The sequence below is a fragment of the Plasmodium fragile genome, assembly GCF_000956335.1.
Source record: "Plasmodium fragile strain nilgiri unplaced genomic scaffold supercont1.54, whole genome shotgun sequence".
Taxonomy (NCBI): domain Eukaryota; phylum Apicomplexa; class Aconoidasida; order Haemosporida; family Plasmodiidae; genus Plasmodium; species Plasmodium fragile.
This window is the reverse complement of record NW_012192634.1, coordinates 76,519-98,827: the sequence shown is the minus strand read 5'-3', so window position 1 is coordinate 98,827 and position 22,309 is coordinate 76,519. Positions and strand designations below refer to the sequence as shown.

Here is a 22,309-nt window from a genome sequence, read left to right as displayed (position 1 = left end):
ACAGGTGGCAAGATTCTTCCTAAGACTTCTCACCCGAGAGGTCACTTGGCAAAATTGATCAGAAGCGAGTCAGTGGACAACATAACCTTGTTCTGGCATTTCGAAATGATATTGGAGACCTCCTTTGAGAGTTCTATTTTTTTGAGTTCCATGAAAGCAGGGTTGTCCTTCACCGCAAGTCCAATTAACTTGGCTACTTCAGCCTCCCCTTGTGCTTTAATAATTGTAGATTTCTTTTCTTGTTCCGCTTTTAAAACGATGTATTTGCTCCTTTCAGCTTCCTGCTGAGCCACCTGTTTGGCTTCCACAGCCTTCTCATATTCATTACTAAAACTTAGGTGTGTTATGGACGCATCGTCCAGAAGGATATTAAAATCTTTGGCCCTCTGCACCAGTTGTTCCCTAACAGATTTACTTACAACCTCCCTTTGGGTAATCAACTGCGAAGCGTTGTACTGAGCTACCACACTTTTTAACACTTCGTTAATGATGGACGGAAGAACCTTCTCATCATATTCCTTTCCTAATGTTCTGTATATATCTACTAGCTTGTTTTCATTTGGTCTGGACAACACACGACATGTGATATTAACCATTTGTAAATCCCTAGATCCTGTTAAGGACATAAGAACTCGGGGTTTTGTTCTCACATCATAAATAATACACCTCTCAAAATAAGGGATTAAAAAATGAGTCCCTTCTCCGTATATTCTGTTGGATAGGCCAAACAGCCTATTATATTTTATGGCTCTCTTTCCTGCCTCTACATTGTATAAACTGTTATTAAATAACCAACTGCTAAAGGATGTCAATCCAAGAATGGCCCCCACGCTTACTCCTATCTTTCCTAGCCTTCTTATATTGTGTATGTCGAAGTTCTGTGGGTTACTCATTGTAGCAGTTACGTCGTACAGGTCAAATTTCGCACTTTACACCTCAGTGGTGAACAAATTGGAAGAGACGCTGCTCCTCCAAGGGGAGGCGAGTTCATAAAAAAAAAAAAAAAAAAAAAAAAAAAAAAACGGCACAGGTACAACGTGTTGAGTGGAATTGGCCTGTTCCTTGCTGCAGCCTTGTGCTCTGGTATTTTTCCCACTTGCGCAAGGACGAGGCCTCGGCGTTTCTACCCCTGCAGCAGCGTGTGCTTGAAACGTTTCTGCTTAGCTGTCAATCTGGCACGCTGTCGTAGCACACTCACCCGCACAGAGCTATACGCAGTACGCTCGTGTACAATCCTTACGACTTTCAAAGGAGAGTACGCACATTTCGGAATATGGCTTTGTAGATCATTTATGCGTTGCGTATTTTCGAAAGGTTAAAATGGGAAGATCCTTCTCGCAAAGTGGGTAAAACAGCGGTCACAATTATGTAAAGCGATTAACGCGTGTTGCACTTTAATGTACGCGAAAATATATATATATATATATAAGGAAAAATACCATCATGCATACACTCCTATACGTATGCGTTTATCTCTCCCGGTTTCGCCAAACGATGGTGTTCCAAAATAACGGCGTATTTGAAGCATGGCAGAAAAAAAAACACAAATAAATAAAAAATAATGCAATATAATATGGTCTAGTATAGTATAGTAAAATATAACATACGGCATGGGCGTGGCGGCGTACCTCTCAACAGGTGCAGTTGTGCGTGCTGTGCGCTTCCTCCAACGTGTCAATCTTTGTGGAATTTCGAGTCAGCCGTGCTGCCGTCAAAATACCCGCGTCGCTATGCCCAATTGGAAGCAAGGGAAGAAGCGCTTTTGCACCGAAGAGACTCATTTTTTGTGGGTGCATGGATACTCATTAAAATATACTATTTCTTTGAGGGCAGAACACCCACAGGGTTATCTGCACAAACGTTGGTGTTATCCATTTTTTGCAGTGCAAACAAATTATATTACCATCCTGCTACATTTTTTCCTCCGTTTGGTAGAAACAGTTGTGTACGAGCTGGGCGACCTCCAACTGGTGCGTCGTTCCAGGTAAGGATTATTTGGCATACACAAGAAATTCACAAAATTGAGGTGTAACATTTAAGAAATAAAAAATTTGTGCGCCTTGTTATGAACCTACATTTTGAAAAAGGAAATTCAAATAAGGCATTCCATTGTGTGTGGTTAGTAATTTGCATAAACCACTCAGCAAGGTCCTCTGCGTAGGGCGGTTTCCGCCAGGCAAAAATGTTGTTCATTTCGATTTGGGCAAATGTTGACATGCTGATAGGGAGCGAAAGGAATATTTTCACTCTGCGTGGTTGTTATGTTTTTTCCTTTTATTGACCTCCCTTTTGGAATACTCAGCTGTGGTAGAAGAGTTACACACTTTTTTCAGCACCCATAATTAAGAAAAAAACAAAAAAAAAAAAAAAAAAAAAAGGAACAAAATAAGTGCAAAAAAATTACCCTTTTCAAAGAACTACACCACGCCGTTGTTTATACCCTTTAACGAGGTAGTCCCTTCGAAGGGGATTAACTTTCGAATGGCAGCATTTGTTCGTGCCACCCTTTTTTGGGGGGCTTCAAAGTAGCTGTTACTTCAAATATTGAGTGCTGCAAAATGCCGTGGTGACCCTTCAGGGCTTTCCCTCCCATTTTGTCCCCGTCCCGCGTTTTTGCACACGCATTCGTAAGGTAGCCAACGTGTAGGAGAAGGCTTATTCTGTACATAGGTACATGTGTGCGAATATATATTTTACATGCGTGCCCAGGGTAAAGACTTGACCCCTTTTTGCTTTTTTCTCTGCCCATTTGTGCACCACTGTACAGTCTACATCAGCTCTACGGTCGCTACTTCATTGTTGCTTTTTCCTATTTTGTGAAGTTAAGCATTATAAAAATGTTCCTTTTCCTGTTGTGCATTATTAATTTTTTTTTTTTTTTTTTTTTTTTTTTGATGCAGTGTTTTATATTGTGCATATAAATGTGTACAAGAATGTTCATATATACAAATGTGCATTTTTTTTTTTTTTTTTTTTTTTTTTTTGTTTCATACATTTTGTTCATTAGTTTTTTTTATTTTTACCATTTGTATCACTGTTATTGTATTGCTATATTTTATCTTTTGAAAGGTCCTATGCATGATCTTTCCTTTGATGTCACAAAAAGAAACTACAAAAAGTATGAAATCAAAGGAGAGAAGAGTCAGAATGCATAGCCATGCTTATAGTAATTAATCTATCCATGTGTTTATATCTTTTTTTTTTTTTTTGTTTTTTTTGTCAAATGTATTACCCCCACATGAAAGCTAACAATAAGAAAAGTGTTTTTCTTTTTTCCTTTCCCCCCTTTTTAGTTATAACTTCACGAGTGTGAATATTTCAGATGTGCACATTTTACACATGACATGTGCGTGTATTTTTCTTTGGCACCTGGTCCACTTTATTTTTTCTTATATGTATTTGCTACTTCAGTGGAACCCTCTACATCCTCCCACACGTATACTATATGTGTGTGCACAATTATGTGCGTGTGTGTTGGTCCATTACCTTCACATCCGTAGTAGGTGTGTATAAGCATTTGTGTGTCCCCATAGGAGTGTCCAATTGGACATATGATGGTGGTGTGTAGACAGGTTACTTCTTTGCACAATAGTATAAAAGATGCGAATGCATGTTGCTCGAAATTGCTGCTGTCTCAAATGTGCAGCTAGCAAATGCGCACAACGTTGGGCAAGGAAGGGGGTTACATAGCAATGCTTAAATGAATGCCTCCCCGTTTTTGCATCCCCTTATGACAATTTTAGTGGAACAGGTTACGTATACTCCTTCACATGTCTGCTTTTTTTTTTTTTCTTTTTTTCTGTATTCCCCATGGTGTAATGACTAAATGCAGGGGTCACTTTCGCAATATGCTTACTTTTTTGCATAGCTTTGATAATTTCCCGTTTGATTGCGGTTACATGGGTGGGAACATATAGCATACACCGGGTTCATACATGCACAGAGGCTTACGAGACAGTCGTAGGAACTACAGGACGTTCGTTGCACTCCGCATATTTGTGCGCGCGGAAATTTTATGCGTGCACGGAGAATGCTGTCGTATCCATCCGACCATGCCTTATCATGCAGAACTTTTTTTTTTTTTTTTTTTGATGTTTCACAAAAACATACATACATATGTGGGTACAGTTGTTTCCGCTACGGATAGTGCTACTTTCCCCGACGCGCTTCATTCTTATAGGTGCGCAGGTGTTTGTGTGATACTGTTTTACAGAAGAGCTACATAAATACCGCTATCTCCCCGCGGTTAACCGTTTGACAATTTTTTGTTTTTTTTTCTCCAATGCAAAGTAATGGAGGAAGTATTATACGTATGGCACATGTGTAAACAAGGAAGTACTCCTCAGTGGGCAAGTTTCTCCTGTAGTAGAATTCCTCCTTTTCCAAAATTCAAAAGGGAAACATTGCATGTTTGTAATTTGTAACCTTTGGGAAAATTTCTTTACATGTATGGAATTCAATATGTTTAAAAAACAGTCATTTGATTCGATAAAGCTCCCTTTTGTTGTGTACGGGGAAATAACGATTGCATATACGTAGATGTGTCAACACATGAGAGCAGGATTGGAAGGGCGGTATGTATACATGTGCGGGAGAATGGCACAGGTGGTTACGTTCTGCTTGCGCTAATCGATAAGCGCATACGGTTGCGGTAAGCCCAAGCGTATATGTAATGTATATGCATATAACGTTATATACATATATTTATATAAGTAATTTTACATACCTCGAGAATGCCCTTTAAATTGCGCATTTTGTTGTGAAGATGAAAGTATTCCGGCGCAGGTACAACTTTTCACATTTTCGACCTTTTAACTGTATGGTATATGTTTACGGAAATTTTTAAAATATTCCAAATCACGCGTATTACGTTAGTGATGGGTAAAATGAATTGCATTTTTAACAATTTGATTTCCTTCCCCTTTTGCGCGAAATACATTCTTCGTGCGCCCCTTTGGAAGCTCATAAATGGCATATATCATTGGCATAAAGCTTGAGGAAGGTACGCGTAAGATGGATTCCCATATGAATGTATTTTTACGTATCCATTTTTCATCCCAAAAATATTTTGTTTTTTTTTTTTTTTGGGCATTATTTACTATACTCCCCCCCGGGCCCCCCCTCCATTAACATGCACTATTTTGAATTTTTTTTTTTTTTTATAACAACCCTTACCTTTTTTTTCTTTTGGATAAAATTACCATTTTCCCTTTTTTTACGTATAAAGAAAAATTAAGTAAAAATAAAAGGAAGATAAGTTCAAAATCGCGCTTGTTTATATGTTATTAATTTCTTAAAAAGGATGAAAATCGCGAGTTAAAAAAAAAAAAAAAGAACGAAATTGTATACGCATGTATATATGTAAAGCATAATATACGCAATAATACGTGCGCGTATGTTTGTACGTATACGTATACATTGCGCGCGCAATTAAACCCTGCCAGTGGCGCACTTTTTCCGCCTCCCCGGCGCGTACGCGTATGCGGATAATTATGTATATGTAACAATATATATACATATATATATATATATATATATACTATTTACATACTTTTGCGTACATATTACGGGCAACACGGGCAGGATGCCTGAAAAAGTGGAAATGCGAAGGGCCACTGGGAAAGAAAAATGTTCATACGTGTATTAAAACCCCCCCCCCCTGTCGCAGCGGTTTTAACGATTTTGTGCTAGCTTACCAAAGAATGATGCTAGGGAACCCCCCCCTTTTTTTTTTTTTTTTATATTGTTCATGTTTAATCTCTCATTTATGACCTAAGGACATTTTAAGAATTGCACAACTTGAGTGCGTTGATTTCAGCCGCACCCCTCCCTGTGACTGCTTTAACTTTTCATTTAAGGGTTGAGAAACGGGTGCATATTTGTTGGAAAACCGAAACGTTGCAAAATTGGAAAAAAGGGGAACATTTCCAAATTGTTCAAAACGGAAGAAGACGAGGCAAACGGTGCCAACACACTGTGGAAAACTAGTTGTACGGAAAAACGTAACGGCACGAAACCGGCGTAGCCACATTGAGTGCCCAAAGCGGAGCCGACAGCAGCTGAGAAGTATTAATACACAAACCGACACAGCTAATAAGGGAAGAAGATAGAACGAAACAAAGTAAAACAGGATACAACAAACGAAGACAAATTTAATTGAAAAAAAAAAAAAACAACAACACATGCTCATTTTCTATTTACGTATGTGCACCCCATATGTAACGTAAGTGGCATTCATTGTATCCATTGCCACGCCACCACCTTCCCCCTTAAACCCTAAACCTAAACCCTTTCTCCGACTTAATCATATGATGAATAATACATACAAATATGATGAGCCGTATCCATGCACATTAACAACGTACGAAGGAAGCTTCGGAGTTTACAATGCTTGTGTAGAATACCACAAGGAGCAGTTAAGAATTTTAAACCAGAACATAGTAAAAAATGTGATCATCCAGGTTTTGCTCTTTGAGCATCTGAAAAGGGCAACCAAAGGAGAATGGAATGGTGGGCGTCATGACCACGAAAAAGTGCTGAGTAGTAACAATCTATATGTGAGAACAAGGAATGATGAGAAAAACTCGCAAAGGGGTTTTCCTCCCAATCGTCATATGCTATACCTGAACAAAGAATGCACAAGTCATGATGGAGATTATCGTACCTATGGGTGGGATGCAAAAGATGGACAAAGTGACACTCCGACAGGTGGCAACAATGTAAAGGGGAAAGGATACGTGCTTAACAGGAATAGCAACAAAACAAAAAAAATATATTATAATAAAGGGATACACAAGAACAGGTATATTGAAAGGAGGGAACACAGGAAAGAGGATCAAAATGGAGGCAGAAATAATACCATCCCAAGTGATAGTCCTCGTTGTGTGCGATTGAAAAGGGGTGAAAGGGTGACATCTATGGGGCATTATAATGAAAGTCGTTATATGCCGAACGAGCTAATAAATAGCCATGTGTGCGCGGAAGAGCCTTTTTCTGAAATTACAAAAAGTGTAGAAAATATTTCGTGCCATCTGGTGCAAAGCAGAAGACCCTCCTCGATTGAGCATGCCCTTTTAAATGATATAACGACATTCACAACCCGTTTGGCGCACCCCACCTGTTCATTGCACATAAAGATGAAGGACATTCTTTTGAGTGTATTCGTTCCGGAAGGGGTCAAGAAGCATTTATACAAGTTGCCTAATAATTTTCTGTTTAGTGGTGATAAGCACGCGTTGTGGTTGTGCATATTAGGGGAAGTGACATGTCGTACAGACCTTCTTCCCACTCAGAGAAAGACAACGAGAAGTCATTTTTTAAAAACATTCATTAATTATTTCCAGTCTGCTCAAAAGTGTGGAGACTTATACGAGTTGGTAAAAAAAACTAACTATCCATCGCAGGAAATGTGTAAAAAAAAAGTGCACACCTGTATGAAGAAAAACCATAAAGGAGACAAAACGAGTGTGTCATTATACGAAATGATGAAAATAGTTTATCGTTTGGCATCATCAGAGAAGGGTAGAATAATTCTTGCAGGCATTTTCCCCAAACGCATTCCTTCTCGCCGTGACCTTATCAGCTGTGATGATATTTGTTTCGAAATGAATTTCAAATCAGAGCGTATTTTGCTTATCCCCATTTTTATTAGCAAGTGGGAAATGAAGAAACGTACCTCTGCTATATTTAAAGGGACATGCCATGTTAACCGAAAAATTGATTACGTCTTTTGGGGGCATATTCCCCATCTGTACAAAACCATGTGTGATGAAATATGTTATGAAAAGGGTTGCTTTGCGCAGGGTTCGCAAGCGTGTTCATCATGTACCGCTTCCCCTTTGGGGGATCCTATTTGGGGAAGACAAACACGAGCAAGAATCAACTCCTTCACCTTTGTGCCTTTTTTAAGTAAACGTATAGTTAGGCAAATCAAAAAAAGTTGCAGCATTTGCTGGTTGTATGGAAGGGCAAAGTGTAAAACGAAATGTAGAAATGGAACCGTATTGAGAAAGCCCCAAAAGGAAAAAATAAATCATCTGTATTGTGTGCATAATGGAAGAGGTCAAGATAGTTACCTTAACAAGGGCAACAAGTGGAATGAGCAGGTCAGGAGCAAATATAAATTTACCCACGCGAAGCCTAATCGTTATGTAATCCAGCTACGGATACTAAACCAAAGCGTGCATAATAAAACAGGTGTTACTCGCCCGAGCAGAAAAAAAATGTTATATTTTAAGAAGGTTTGTAAAGATATGGTGATTGAATTTTTATCCCTCAGTGAAGAAAAAGAACATGTACACAAATCGTCGGCCTCCATGTGTGGGGAACCCTCACATGGCTCATTATGCCCTGTCAACAGTGTAGGGAGAAGTATCCCTAGGAATTTGTCCAAATGGGGTGAGGATCCTACGAGCTACTGCATTAGCAACAGCGGCGGTGACAACAGTGGGAATAATTATTCGGGTGCATATTCAAACAGCAACTGCCGAGGTGACACCCCCAATAGGGGAGACAGCGCGAGTAAGTATGGTGGCATGAAAGGATCCGGAGGCAGCGGAGGTGGCCTTGGAGGTGCAGGAGGAAGTGGCGACAACAACGACGATAACAACAATAATAACAATAATAACAATCACAATACTAATAGGGATACGTTCCACGACGCGGAGGACGAAGAGCAGGGCAACACGAATGACAACAAAAACGGCGGTAGTAACATGGACAAGGGCAGGAACGCTATTAACATGCACGAAATGAAAATGAACGATGTGAATCTCATGTATGGAAATCACGAAAAGGACAGTTCAACCAACATGATGAATGGAAATTACGTTGATGGAAATGCAGGAAAAGGAGACCCCTTCTTTGAGAATGCGGAAAATAACAAAGCGATTGGGGTTCTTAGAAGTGCATCGAATAGCTTAATGAACAAGGGGGGTGGACCCCCCACAGAAATGAGCAATTCGAATATGAATTATATGCCGCACATGAATGGTCAGAGTGGGAAAGGGGCGATGGGTAACCCAAGGATGAACAACGTGCCCCCGAATCAAATGATGAATTTCCCAGCCATGTTTATGGGAGCAAATATGATACAACCACATGGGGCTCAAAATGGCATGCATAATAGCATGAATAACCCTAATGGGGGTGCAGGAGACCCTATGGATAATATGCAAAATATGAAACAAGCAGCAGGAGGAATGTTGAAGCACAAGCAGAACCAGTTCATGTCATCAGGGCAGAATGCAAGAGATAACAAAGTAACCAACCCACAGCAACATAATAGTACGGGCAGCAGCAACAGTAACATGCCCCCAAATAATTTCATGCCCAATCAGCTGCACCAACAGTTCCAAATTCAACAACAGATGCATTTACAGCATTTATTTCACCAGCAAAATATGCATCCCTACAATATGATGCCGCCAAATAATTCTGCGAAATTTCCAACCCAACAGGGTGCCCAGAAACAGTCAAATGCTTCTATCCTGAAAATTCCTCAAATGCTATCATCCATGAATTCCCTTGACCGGAGGAGCAACTCCATTTCGCAGAAGATGCCTAGGCCTGTAATGAACCCAATGGATCCTTCTAGCAATGCGCAAAGAAGTGCCAACACGTCAAACATGCCCTCCATGAACAACCCACCGGGCCATGTAAATCCAATGTCTTTGAAATATCCCTACAAGAATAGCACCACGCCGCAGCATATGGGCAGCCCAGGTAGTGGCAACAACAATATAAGTACTAACAGCGGGAACAACCAAACACAGCAGAATCATTCCCCTGCGGTGAGTGGCCAACAGCAATTGGAGCAACAAAACAGCTTGCAAAACCCGATAAGCAACATGAACCATAATGTAGGCCTCAACATGAATCACAACATAACGAACAAACAGAACATGCAACAAAGCATACTGCCGGGATCACACCTTCTGCCGACCAAGCAGAATTCACAGCAGATGCTAATGCAGTCGCCTGGTTCGTCCAACCAGTCCAATGTGCAGCCTCTTCTCGCTTCGTCCTCTGCGCAGAAGGTGGCGCCCCAAGTGTTTCAGCACCAGTCGAGTATGCAGCAGGGCATGCAGCAGAACTCCCAGCAGCAGATGGGCCCAAGTGCCAAAATCATGAATACGTCAAGCATATCCGGCTCGATCAATAGACAACCGAGCCACATGCCCTTCTCGCATGTTCCTGTGAACCAGCAAAACATGCCGCCATTCATGCATGGCAACCCCATGCATATGTACCAGCAACAGTCCCCGTTTTTCCCAAGAGCATCATCAACTCCCCAGCAGATTTCTTACGATTGGATGCACAGTCCCTACATGCAGCACCAGTACATGCTTCAGCAGTGCCAGTTCACGCCTCAGCAAATGTTCCTGCAGCAGCAGCAAAAGCAGCAGAGCATGTTGCACCACGCGCAGCAGAACGTGCCTCCACTGCACCTGCATGCGCAGAAGCAGGGTCTCTCGCAGATGCAGCAGAATATGGCCTACTCACAGCATCAACAGCAACAACACCATCCGCAGCAACAAATGCAGATGCAGAATATGGAGAACCTACCTCAACACATGCGAATGATTCCACCGCAGCATGCTAATATGCCATTCAAGCAGAACGTAGCACAGCCATTTCCACCAATGTTTAAAGATAACGTCCTTGCTGGAAATACCAGTTTTGAGTTTATGGAGAACATGAATGACATACAAAGGATGGGATCTTCCCTGAAGGGTCACATCCTAGATGTGAATAACAGCAATAATACTTCCTTGGAAGGAGCAATTGAAGAAGACATTTTCGACAGCAATTATCACTGCGATATATGTAACAAAGATATAACGCATGCGATTAGAATAAGGTGTGCCGAGTGTGTGGACTTTGATTTATGTGTAAATTGTTTTAGTAGTGGAAAAGAAATGAAGTCTGAAAAATGTGAGCATTACAATTATCACAATTACATACCCATACCAAAGTATGACTTCCCCTTGTATAAATTGAACTGGAGCGCAGAAGAGGAGCTGTTACTACTAGACGGGATAAGCAAATATGGTTTTGGAAATTGGGAACAGGTAGCTGATCTGGTGAATTCTGCTGCCAAAATTCCCAAGACGGACAGGGAGTGTGAAAAACATTATTATAATTTTTACCTGAAATCGAATTGTGCACCACTGCCAGATAATAAAAGATTGCTAATAAAGCCGGATGGAAATCCATATGATATTGAACACGTGACAGAAAAGGATATAAACGAAAATGATGATTATGTACAACCCAAGTCGAAGAAGAATAACAGGACACAGATTATTGGGTACTGGCCACTAAGAGGAGATTTCGATATTGAATATGATAACGATGCGGAGTTGTTATTAGCTGATATGGAATTTAAAGAATCGGATTTGCCTCAACAGAAAGAGCTAAAGCTGCAAGTGCTTGAAATTTATAACTCCAAATTGGACGAAAGAATTTACAGAAAGAGGACCGTTATTGAGAGGGGCCTGTTGGACACCAAGTCACAAATGCAGAGGGATAAAAAGAGAACCAAGGAGGAAAAAGAATTGTACACTGCACTGAAGCCGCTATCCAGGTTTCATTCTCCTCAACACCACGAATATTTCATTCAACTACTGCTGGAGGAGCAGAAACTCCGTCAAAGGTTGACCAAACTGCAGGAGTGGAAAACACTGGGTCTACAAAACATCGAACAAGTGCAGGAGTACGAAATTGAAAAGAACAGGAGGGCCAAGGAAGCAGTCAAACAGCAACAGCAGCAACAACAACAACAGCTGCAACTACAGCAGCAGCAGCAACAGGAACAAACAGAAAAGGTCGGCACGAAATCTCTGAAGAGCAATAAGAAGGAATGCAAAATTAAACAAAAGGAGGAAGAAGAAATGGAAGATAGTAAAAAATTGAACATAGACACCTTTGTCGAACTGGACCTCTTGAACGAGAAGGAAGTGGAGTTTTGTAAAAATATGAAACTCCCCATTTTGTTTTTCCTTCTTATCAAGAGGCTACTAATAATGGAAATTAGCAATAGCAATTTGAATATGCTCAAGGATATTAACGAACTCAAACTAAAGGGTTACAAGGTGGGCCAACTGTACGACTTTTTCCTCAGCTTTGACATTAATCAGAAGGAGGAACTCCTAAACAGCAATGGAAATGGGAACCTCAAAAATTCATACATAAGAAAGAATGAAGATAAAAGACGAAAACTCAAAACTAATTATGACCACAATAGTTTTAATCGATCTGATAAGGTGGAAATGGACGACGCGAATGACAATGAAGGCAATGCTGGCGGTGCACCAAACAACACGGGGAACAACTATGCGGGAGGACCAAACGGTGGGGCAATTTACGGCCTGAATGGTATCACCAGTGCCGTCCCAAGTATCACTCCAAATGGTAGTGGTAACGCAATGGTGAGAGCAGAGATGCTCAGCGAAAATTCAGGGCATACCCTACCGATGCACGAGGACAGTGCGACGATTTTGAATGAACCCAGTTCAACCGGTGACCCACTGAACGATAAGGACCTGCTGACGAGCACCCAACGAGTGGGAAAAATGGACGAGAATGACAACGTAGGGACTCCCATCGGTAAGGAAAAAAACGCAACGAGTAACGTGGCTGTGAATTCCGCCGATGGAGCAGGTACTACCATGAGGGACAAAAAATCCAGAGATAGAAAAGTAAAGAAAGAAAGGGACGACAAAATGACACAACAATTGATAACTTCCAAAGAATCCGACGTGATGAGTAGTACCCCTAAGGAAGGGAGTCCAGGAAGCTCAGAAATTTTAACCACTAGTCAAAAGAAAAAACACCACGCGAAAAGGACAGGTAGTACGGCCACAACCCTAGAGGGGGGAAAAATTGAGTGTTCGCATAATTTGGGAGCCCTTGAGGGGGACATGGGAGAGGAAAAGAGGACTAGGGAAAATGCGTACGATGGGGAAGAAGTAGAAAACAAAACGAATGAAACAAAAAGTAGGGAGGTAGAAGCGCCGCTCAGTGATGGAACATGTGGGGAAACATGTCCCGGAGGAGAAAAACCCACTGATATGAATGCGAACAGCCTGTACGATGAAGAAGATAAGGAGATGGAGGAAGACTATGGTGACCTGGACGACGACGGAGATGATAGAGAAACAAACGCCGACTTGGACGCAGATGAAAATGAAAAAAAAAGTAAAAAGAAAAACACAAAAAAGAAAACAGAAAGTAAAGAAGAAAGTTCAGATTTAGTCAGCACAATGACAATGAAGACTAGTATAGGGGATAGCAATTCTACGAATGAGATATTTAAAAGTTCAAATAATTCGAGGAGAAAATCGGTCGAGAAAACGAAGGAAACTCCATCACAAGTTAGAAGTAACAGCCATAGTAAGAAAAAAATGGGGGAAGCAAGTTTAAGTGAAGAGAAGGAAATGTCCAGTAGTGGCATAATTAACAACGCGGACCTTTCGTCGGGCAAGCTGAAAAAAGGCACTCCAAAGAACGATGAGAGTCTTAGCAGTGACATTTTTGAGAACACATCCAACAAACGAAGTAACAGCAAATCCAAGAGAAGTAGTGACTACGATTTAAGTAGAAATGAGTCGAGAGTGAGCAGCCATTTTGATCTGGAAAATGAAAATAGTTGTGTGGAAGTATTTGATTCCAGCCTAGATTTGGATGGAAAATTATCCAAAGGCAAAAAGCTGAGCACTCCCTCCCCGTCTTCTTTATCCACATTGAGTAAGAATGATAAGAGCAGACGTAGCAAAGCAAAGAGTGACAACTTATGTGTAGAGATTATATCTTCCAGCATTGATGCAAAGGATAACGACCGAAGTGACAGAAGGGCCAAAACCGCTGACGACAGTTTAAAGAAATCGTCCAAGAAGAGAAAAGGCTCCACCAGTTTGGTGTCCACGTCGACGAAGAAGTCCATGAAGATGTGATGTCGCGTGAATGTCCTCCACGCCCGAATAAACTCACAAGGGGATGTGTGCAATTAGCTCTTCCACCGCAGGAGCAGCGCCACAAATACAAACTGTTTTTACTAACCGTTTTTACTAATTGTTTTATTAACTGTTGTTTTATTAACGAAAGACTGGCATGCCACGAGTATGCCTTTTCTTTTTTTTTTTTTTTTTCCTCATTCACAATGTTTTCACCCGCCCTTTAAAGGTTTGTTTATTAAATATTTCGCGGTTTTAGTGTATACACCGTTTTGACACCACATTAATGTGTGTTGTGAACGTATGCATATGTCGCCTTTCTATCTCTCCCTCTTTGTGTGTTTGTTTGTGGATAAGAGGGAGAGGATGCAACCACTTCATGCACGCAGCTCATGTTTTTACCATTCCAGGAAGCGGGACGGACAATAGTCTGTTTATAAAATGTTTGTTCAGACAGAATAGGGTAACGATTTGTCCCCCTGCCTGGTGTGATGACTTGCTTCAGCCGCTTCACACATTTTGCACCTTCTCTCGTGATTATTGTTGTGAGTAAAGGCGAGCCGGGCCCCCTTCCATTGCTGTCCCTGTGCGTGTACATATATGTTACCTGTACGCATGTATGTGGGCACATACTGCAGTTTATTTTTTAATTATTTTCTCTGCTATGTAGAGTATAGCGGCTTCTTCCCCTCCTTTTTTTTTTTTTTTCTTTTTTTTTCCACCTCCTTTTTATTACAGTAGACTTAACTTTTTAAAGCTTTTTGTATTTTTTAATTTAAACAAATATAAAACAAAAGTTGTAACATGTATGGAGCGCGGAAAATAAAAAAAAAAAAGTTTTCAAATGGAGACCCTTCCCCTTTTGCAAATGAGGTGCAGTGGGATAAGTACAATCATGTATTATCTCCGCAGACACGCAGACATTATGCTTGCGCGTTTATATTATCAAAACGAAAAAAAAAAAAAAAAAAAAAAAAAAAGGCGATACGTGCACAGCCACAGAGGGAGATGTAGTCCCCTACATAGGACAAGCAGGTGTGCAAAACGGACACCAAATGGGCACAAACCAACACACGCAAGCGCCAGCACACACGTAACAAGCAGCCAAATAAAACGCAGGGCATGCGAACGCGCTGTGCTCTGCGGTATAGCACGTGGGCCCCCTAGACGTTTCCAAATAACACAATGGTCTTAATTTTGTAACAGCAGTTGGCCTTGTTACAGGTACAGACCTTTGATGCTTGTGATGGCTGCGGTGACGACGGCTCTACTTCGTTGGCAGTGCCAACATGGTCGCCAGTTTTTCCCCCAAAGCAGCAGTGCGATTTGATATAAGCAAACAAAAAATAAAAAAATCTGCTAAACAAAAAATAAATATCTTGCAGAGACAGAATGTTACAAATTTTCGTTTTGAGGACTTTGTAATAATTGTCATTTAGCTCGTTTTTGTAGGTGAAACTATACCCAGTGCCGGCAATTTTTTTAATGCCTATTAAATGGTATGTGTGATACAAACAGTCATTCATTTTTACTAATTTTTTTTTATATCCATGGAATGGATAATTGACATTGTTAAACATGTTAAAAAGTAGAGTAAAGTTTTTTCTGGTGAATAACTGCTCTACATTTTTGTATTCCTTCATCTTTTTGTTGTTGTAAATATAATCGAACAGGCTGAATGGCTCCTCCTTTAGGCTGTTGTGGCAAGCGTTGCAATTTTGGACGCCTACGTCGTAGTGGCACAGGGCTATTTTTATTTTGTTCCCGTTGTGGGGGTCATTTCTGCTGTTGTTATTTCTTCGGTTCACTTTGTTCTTATTTCCTTTCATTCCGCGCTGATCACTTGGAGCAGTGTCACGGCTGCTTCCTCTACTTCCACTTTCGCTACTCCCGGCCAAACTGTCATTTCTGGACAAGGGAGTCTGCTGCCCCTCTGCCTGAACAGCCGCGGCATTAAAAGTACCTTCGCTGAAAGTGTCTAGGAGAGGGGAGTCATTCGTACCATCCTCAACAGCACAGTTCGTGAACAAATCCTTAACACTGTGCAATTTAACATGTTTGTCACTTAAAAATCTCCTGGCATTTTCTCCAAAGAATTTACAATTTTTAAACTTCTCTATATAGTGGGACTGTTCACAAATTATGTATTTTTCGAAGGTGTATTTTTTCCCCTTCATTTCTTTGATTTTACTGGCAATTTTGTTTTTTAGAAAAACGGACATGGGTATGTTATGAAGTTCCCCCCCTTTTTTTTTCAATTCTGCACACACACGTGAATCATCTTTTGCGCTTTTCTTGGTGCTAACGCATCGATGCAAATTGTGGACACTGAAAAAGCTCAGCGAGTAACAATTGTAAATAATGCTCTTCAAAACATTGTAAAATAAAAACTGCACAACTATCTTCACGTTAAAAAATGGAATTATCTCCATGTTCATTTCGTGTATATTTTGTAGGTTTATTTTTTTTAAAACTTTTATATGCTTGGAGAACAAGTCCAGTGACACACTTTCCCTTTGTTTTTTTAATGTATCCCCTTTTGCAAAATCGGGTGTGTGTGTTCTTCTCAGTTTTATTTCCTCTTGACAATTTTTCAGTTGCTTCTTCACTTCACTGTTGGGGTTTTTTCTGTGTGCACATGTACAGGGGGTGTTCTTGGGGCTACTACTTCGTGTTGGTCCATAGCACGTGGTGCAGCAGGCGACACTACTACATGCAGCTTCCTCGTAAGTATTGGGGCCGTCCTTCCCGTCATTATTACTACCATTCAGGGAGGCACTTCGATCCATACCATCCTCATCGAATACATCCCTATGATAGTCAAACGCGTGTTCCCCACATGCTGTTGCGTTTTGGAATGAAGACTTAACCTCGAGCGCATTTCCCAATTCCTCCTTTTTGTGGCGATGGTCAAGGACACTGTTGTCTCCCCCCACAGAAACGCATGAAAGTAGCTTATCAGTTGGAGGAAGAATTTCCCCTTTACAGATCCCCAAGCAGTGATGTAACATTCGAGGGATGTACAAATCAATATGGTTCAAGTCTATCTGGTAGGACTCTTCAAAACTGTATTCACCCCGAGTTTTCCTTTCCTCTTCCGTTGGGTAACTTTTGGTTAAATCTTTTAACAACTTCTTCACAGTTGCAAGGTCTTCATTTTGAGAAACGACCTGAACAACATTTTTACAAACCCAATCCGATCGAAGGAACAAATCGTAATCGACAGAAATGTCTGCTACATTTAAAAAGGTCTGGTGAATAATCCCAAACATTTTAGCTAAAAAGATTTGCAATTGCTCCAACGAGAGTAGGAAGCCTTCTTTTTTTATCAATTGGTAATTTTGTATGATGTAAAATAAGTACATCTGTAGGAGGATGTAGTTGCTAAAGATGATGCGCATGAATAGGGGGACTGCCTGAATGGAGGGTACGTCCAATCCAAGAAACTCACTAAACATACTTAAAAAGAAATTCAGCATTTTTTTCTTTTCCGTTGTTATGGTCTGTTGGACAACACCTAGGCAGTAACAAACAAACTGGTCCTTTATCTTTACATTGAAGACATCAAAAGTGATGATGATGGATGAACACAGGAAATAATGCAAATTCCCACCGAACCTTCTACTCTCCTTGTTATACAAATTGGTATCCATATTTTCTATTCGATTCGAAAGAATGAATATGGTGTATACCACGCAGGAGTACAAAGACAGCAACGTTACATTTTTTTCCAAAAATTCAATCATCACATTTTTGTCTATATCTTTTGTCACTTCTTTCGACGTTGTTCTGTTTTTCCTTTTCCTTTCCCTGTCATTTCCATCGTCTTTTTCATTTTTTCTCTTCTGTGTTTTCGATTTTCTTTTTTTCCCCTCTGTCCCACTCATACTGCAGTTTTCACTTTGTGTATTATCAGTATCGTTTAGCGATGCGTGGGGTATTCCCCCGTCAGACGTATCCCTCTCATGGATAGTGCCCCCATGATTGGCCTCGCTCACCTCCTCATCACGGACGTCTCTGTTCTTTCCTCTTGAGAAGAGATCTTCCCCATCTGAAGTATGCTCATCGAACAGCCCCCCATCCTCCTCCAGCACAAAGTCATCACTGCAGCCATTATTTATAAAATCGAAAATGTCATCAAAAATGTTGGCTCTCCTACTCACATGGGGGAGGTCCGCCTTACGTCCCACATTGTCTTCCACAAATTTCAGCCTCTTAATTATTGTAGTAATGCACTTTTCCATATATGGCAGTATATCATTTTTTGTAAAATTTTTTATTTGTAATTCTCTACATATGATAAATAAAATTTTTGCTAAATTTTTGCAATACACTCTGGTCTTGGTGATGTTTTTTTTTATTTGCCTTTTCAATTCATGAATGGTCATGATTTCATTATTTAAATTACAGTATATATAATTTAGGCAAAGGATTAACACACAAATTCGATTTTCACCCCTATCCTTTATGCCTTTGATGTTTTTTATTTTTTCAAAATTGTTAATGTAATAATTGTAATATTTTAAATCGTTACGATAGCATATTTTTTTTATCAACCTTTCGTGTTTGTTTTTGTCCAAGGGAAGCTTATTTTTATCATTTGCATTATCGTACAGTCCGTCTTCTCCATAATAACCATCATCTGAGTCTACTTCCTTTGCATGGTCAAAATGTGTCCCTCCCTTCGCTGCGTCTTCATTCTTTTTTTCTTCTCCTTCCCTAACATTGTCAGCGGCACCACACTTTTCATTTCTCCTGCGAGGGACCATTACAAACCCGTTAAGCAAGCCATAATTGTTTTCACTTAAACCTTTACTTTCCCTTGGGTACAGGTTCAGGAGGTCTTCCATTCTCCCACCCATAAATATTTCTTCATTACAGCTTTGCCCTTTCGCGTGACCGTATATTTACAAGTGGTGAGTGTTGCTACCGCCGTTCCTGGCACTGTCACTTTCCCATTTCCCTTTAAAAGAGAACAGCTGCGCATCACAGGGAATCTCTCTTCCGCGAGATGCCACGCAAGTTCTCACACGCGCTGAGAAAGAGGATCCCCCGGTTGGCGCCCACAGGTACTCACATGCAGCTACGACCACCTCTGACGTGATGCAAAGAGGACGAAAAAAACGAAATGAACAAAAACAAAAAGGGAATTGGCCTTAAAAAAAAAAGATTTGCGCACGCATCCTCAAATAACTGAACAAAATGAATAAGCGCTCCCCTGATTACGACCAGCTATATATACTGTGGGTCTTACTTAGAAAACAACACCCCCAAAAAACAATACAGAAATGGAGTGGGAAAAAAGGCATAAATTGGAAAAAAAAAAAAAAATGCGTGTAGTTATTATCATAAAAATGAACAAATACGCTAAAATAGAACGCGTAAAATAGGGGGAAAATAAGCTTACATATCATCATAAAAAAGCATCCCTTGGTTAGTCCAAAAAAGAACAAAAAAATCGCGATAAATAGAAAAGAATACATAACCCATATAAAACTACACCCAATAGGTAAATATAATCCCCCCTTTAATGCATGTATTTTATTGTATACTCATAATTTATTTATCCACTGAAGTGAACCACTGCCCATCTATGAGGGATTACGGGAAACGCACCTGCGGGGAAATAAATGTAAGCGGGCTCTTTTTTCTTAATGGGACGGGATAGGCAATTTAAAAAAAAATGCAGTCTTCCTTACGCAACAACACCAAACGGGAGTAGGTGGAAAAGAAGGAACAAGTCGCGCCCCATGGCTCATTTAAAGCGATTTTTGCAAAAAAAAAAAAAAAAAAAAAAAAAAAAAAAAAAAAAGGGCGTATCTTTTAGTAACGTAAGAATATTCATATTCATGTAAATTCATTTTACTCGCGGGTCCTAATAATAAGAATTATGTTGTATATTATTTTATGTATGTGACTACTCTTCTTGGTTTCTGGCAAAGGAAAATGAATCATCCTTTGTGTACGTAAAAAAAAAAAACAGAATTTTCTTAATAAAAAGGGCCCTAAATCATTCTTCGTCACAATTTTACATAAAAAGGGGTGTAAAACTGGATTTTTTCAATGATTGTTTGCCGTTTTACATTTTTTTCTTTTCCCTGGGTTGTCCCAAGTAACATAAAACAGGTTAGTACTAAAAAAAAACGTTTGTGGGAACAAATGGACGGATACACCATTAGGAACACTGGATTCCTCCACTGCGGGGAAAGGTGTGATGGATGAGGCCACGTGATGACACACCCGCGCAGGGAAGTAAAACAAGTGTACAAAAACAAATATTAAGCGCATAAGCAAATGTATAAACGTATATGTATTCTTTTTCACCTGCTCCACCGTCAGACAGTCACAGGTCATTAAAAGGGAGCTGCGACACATCGCAGGGCAGGGGGTCGGTAAAGAAATACTTGTGCTTCATTGCATCCTCCGCAGTGATGCGCTCATGAGAATTCAGCCGCAAAAAAGACATTAACAAATCGATGCAATCGTCATCGTCAATTTTCAATACGCTTTTAATGTCCTTCTTATTTGCTTTTGTAAATTCTGTGTAGAGGGGAAGGTAAAGAGCCTCAGGCCAGTTGTCTTCATTTGGTGTCCCCAACAAAAAAAATATTTTCCCTAACTGATCGATTTCGTTTTCTCCCGGAAATAAAGCCTTCTGTAAATGGAGTTCTGCAAATATGCACCCAAAGCTCCACATGTCGACAGCCGAATTGTATTTATTACTTCCCATTAGCAATTCGGGTGCCCTGTACCATAGGGTTACAACTTTGCTAGTTAAATTTAACGTCCTTTTACTATACTTATCTTTTGAATATGTATCTACGTACATATCATATGCATATTTGGAGGACAATCCAAAATCTGCAATTTTGACTTCCCCTTTTTTATTAATGAAAATATTTGCAGGGGATAAATCTCGATGCATAAAATAGTACTTATGTAAAACATTGAGGCCATTCAGAATCTGCAAAAGGATGCATTTTTTTTGGCTATCTGTTAGTAATACTTTTCGATTAATAATTTTTGCCAAGTCGTAGTCCATAATTTCCATTACCAAATTTATGTAGTCCTTTTCGCAATACAAATCCAATGCGGTCATAATATTTTGATGTTTTATTTCTTTCATTATTTTTATTTCTCTAAGTAAGACAAAGTTAATTCCACACTCATCGATGTAATTACTTATTTTGTTAATTTTCATTTTCTTGATGGCTACTTCCTTTTTCAGTGTGGTGTCGTATGCCTTGTACACCTTTCCGTAAGACCCCTCCCCCAGGAAGTTGGGTTTGAAGATGTACCTCTCTGTCGAGTTGGTCTCCATTATTTTCAGAGGTGAACGTCCAGACGCCAGAATTGGGAAGTTCCACTGGGGGGCTAAATTAGTGCGCGTGCATTCCACGGGACACACACATATGGAAAACACCCCAAAAGAAAAAGATGCTTCAGTGAAAACACCTACAACTGAACAAGGGGGACAATTTTGTGCAAATTACACCTACACGACTTCCTTTATTTTGTTATACTCTCCTCACGACTTCATCATTCCTTGTGCATGGCTCTCTTTTTACTGCATTTTTGCTGCGTACCCTTTTTAAAGGATTTTTTTTTTTGTTGTTTTCTATCCTTTTGGCAAACCGTCACTTGCCACGCACAAAAAAAAAAAAAAAAAAAAAGGTTCAGCAAAGGGTGTTAGGTTGCTTCGACAGGAGCTTCCACGCAAGGCCCCGCTTGCCTTAACGAGAGTTAATCAACTTGGGTGGTTCCTTTTTGCCGCTATGCCCGTTTTTCTGCTTCACGGGGTGGCCAAAATATTCAACGCAAGCTCTCTCGAAGTGGCGGCGCTGGAGCATATGGCTTTAACTTGTGCGGCCCTTTACAATTTTGTGGAGCCTCAATGCTACCTCCTCGGCAGATTTAACATTACGAATTGGGTTCAAAAGAAAGAGAATACCTAAATGTGAACATTTTGTAATTGGTTAACGTACTGTTCACATATATAAATGGCCATTTGGAAGGAGGGAAATTCCTGCTTGGGGGAAGCGTGTGCCCATAATATGTTTCGCGCCCATTTATAATGAGAAAAAACAAAAAAAAAAAAAAAAAGGCACCTTTTTGTGCAAATTTTAGTTTTAAAAAAACGGCATACCAACTCTCCCAGTGGTGCCGTTTTCTACATGTTATTAAATTGTTTAAAGGGTTCACATGTACACATATATGGGTGCATATACATATGCTTATGCGCGCCCTTCTTCAGCACAGCGCTGGTGCGAGCGGACAATTTAAAAACAGAAACGAGTTTTCTAAAAGAACTCGCAACAACACATGTGACCCCATGTGAACATGTGCGCGGAAAC

General features: G+C 40.2%; 4 protein-coding genes across 4 annotated transcripts; 1 reads left to right on the top strand and 3 right to left on the bottom strand.

Annotated features, from left to right (window-relative positions):
- Window positions 1-41: 41 nt before the first annotated feature.
- Window positions 42-893, bottom strand: AK88_04126 (uncharacterized protein; the record flags this gene model as incomplete). The annotated part of the gene is made up of 1 exon (XM_012481736.1): window positions 42-893. One exon carries the CDS (start codon window positions 891-893, stop codon window positions 42-44), a length of 852 nt encoding a protein of 283 aa, XP_012337159.1.
- A 5,418-nt stretch (window positions 894-6,311) lies between these two features.
- AK88_04125 (uncharacterized protein) lies at window positions 6,312-13,955 on the top strand (the record flags this gene model as incomplete). Its single annotated transcript, XM_012481735.1, has 1 exon — window positions 6,312-13,955. One exon carries the CDS (start codon window positions 6,312-6,314, stop codon window positions 13,953-13,955), a length of 7,644 nt encoding a protein of 2,547 aa, XP_012337158.1.
- A 1,163-nt stretch (window positions 13,956-15,118) lies between these two features.
- AK88_04124 (uncharacterized protein) lies at window positions 15,119-18,805 on the bottom strand (the record flags this gene model as incomplete). Its single annotated transcript, XM_012481734.1, has 1 exon — window positions 15,119-18,805. One exon carries the CDS (start codon window positions 18,803-18,805, stop codon window positions 15,119-15,121), a length of 3,687 nt encoding a protein of 1,228 aa, XP_012337157.1.
- Window positions 18,806-20,298: 1,493 nt separating this feature from the next.
- On the bottom strand, window positions 20,299-21,276 carry AK88_04123 (CMGC/CDK protein kinase; the record flags this gene model as incomplete). Its single annotated transcript, XM_012481733.1, has 1 exon — window positions 20,299-21,276. The coding sequence occupies one exon, from the start codon at window positions 21,274-21,276 to the stop codon at window positions 20,299-20,301; it is 978 nt and encodes a 325-aa protein (XP_012337156.1).
- Window positions 21,277-22,309: the final 1,033 nt, after the last annotated feature.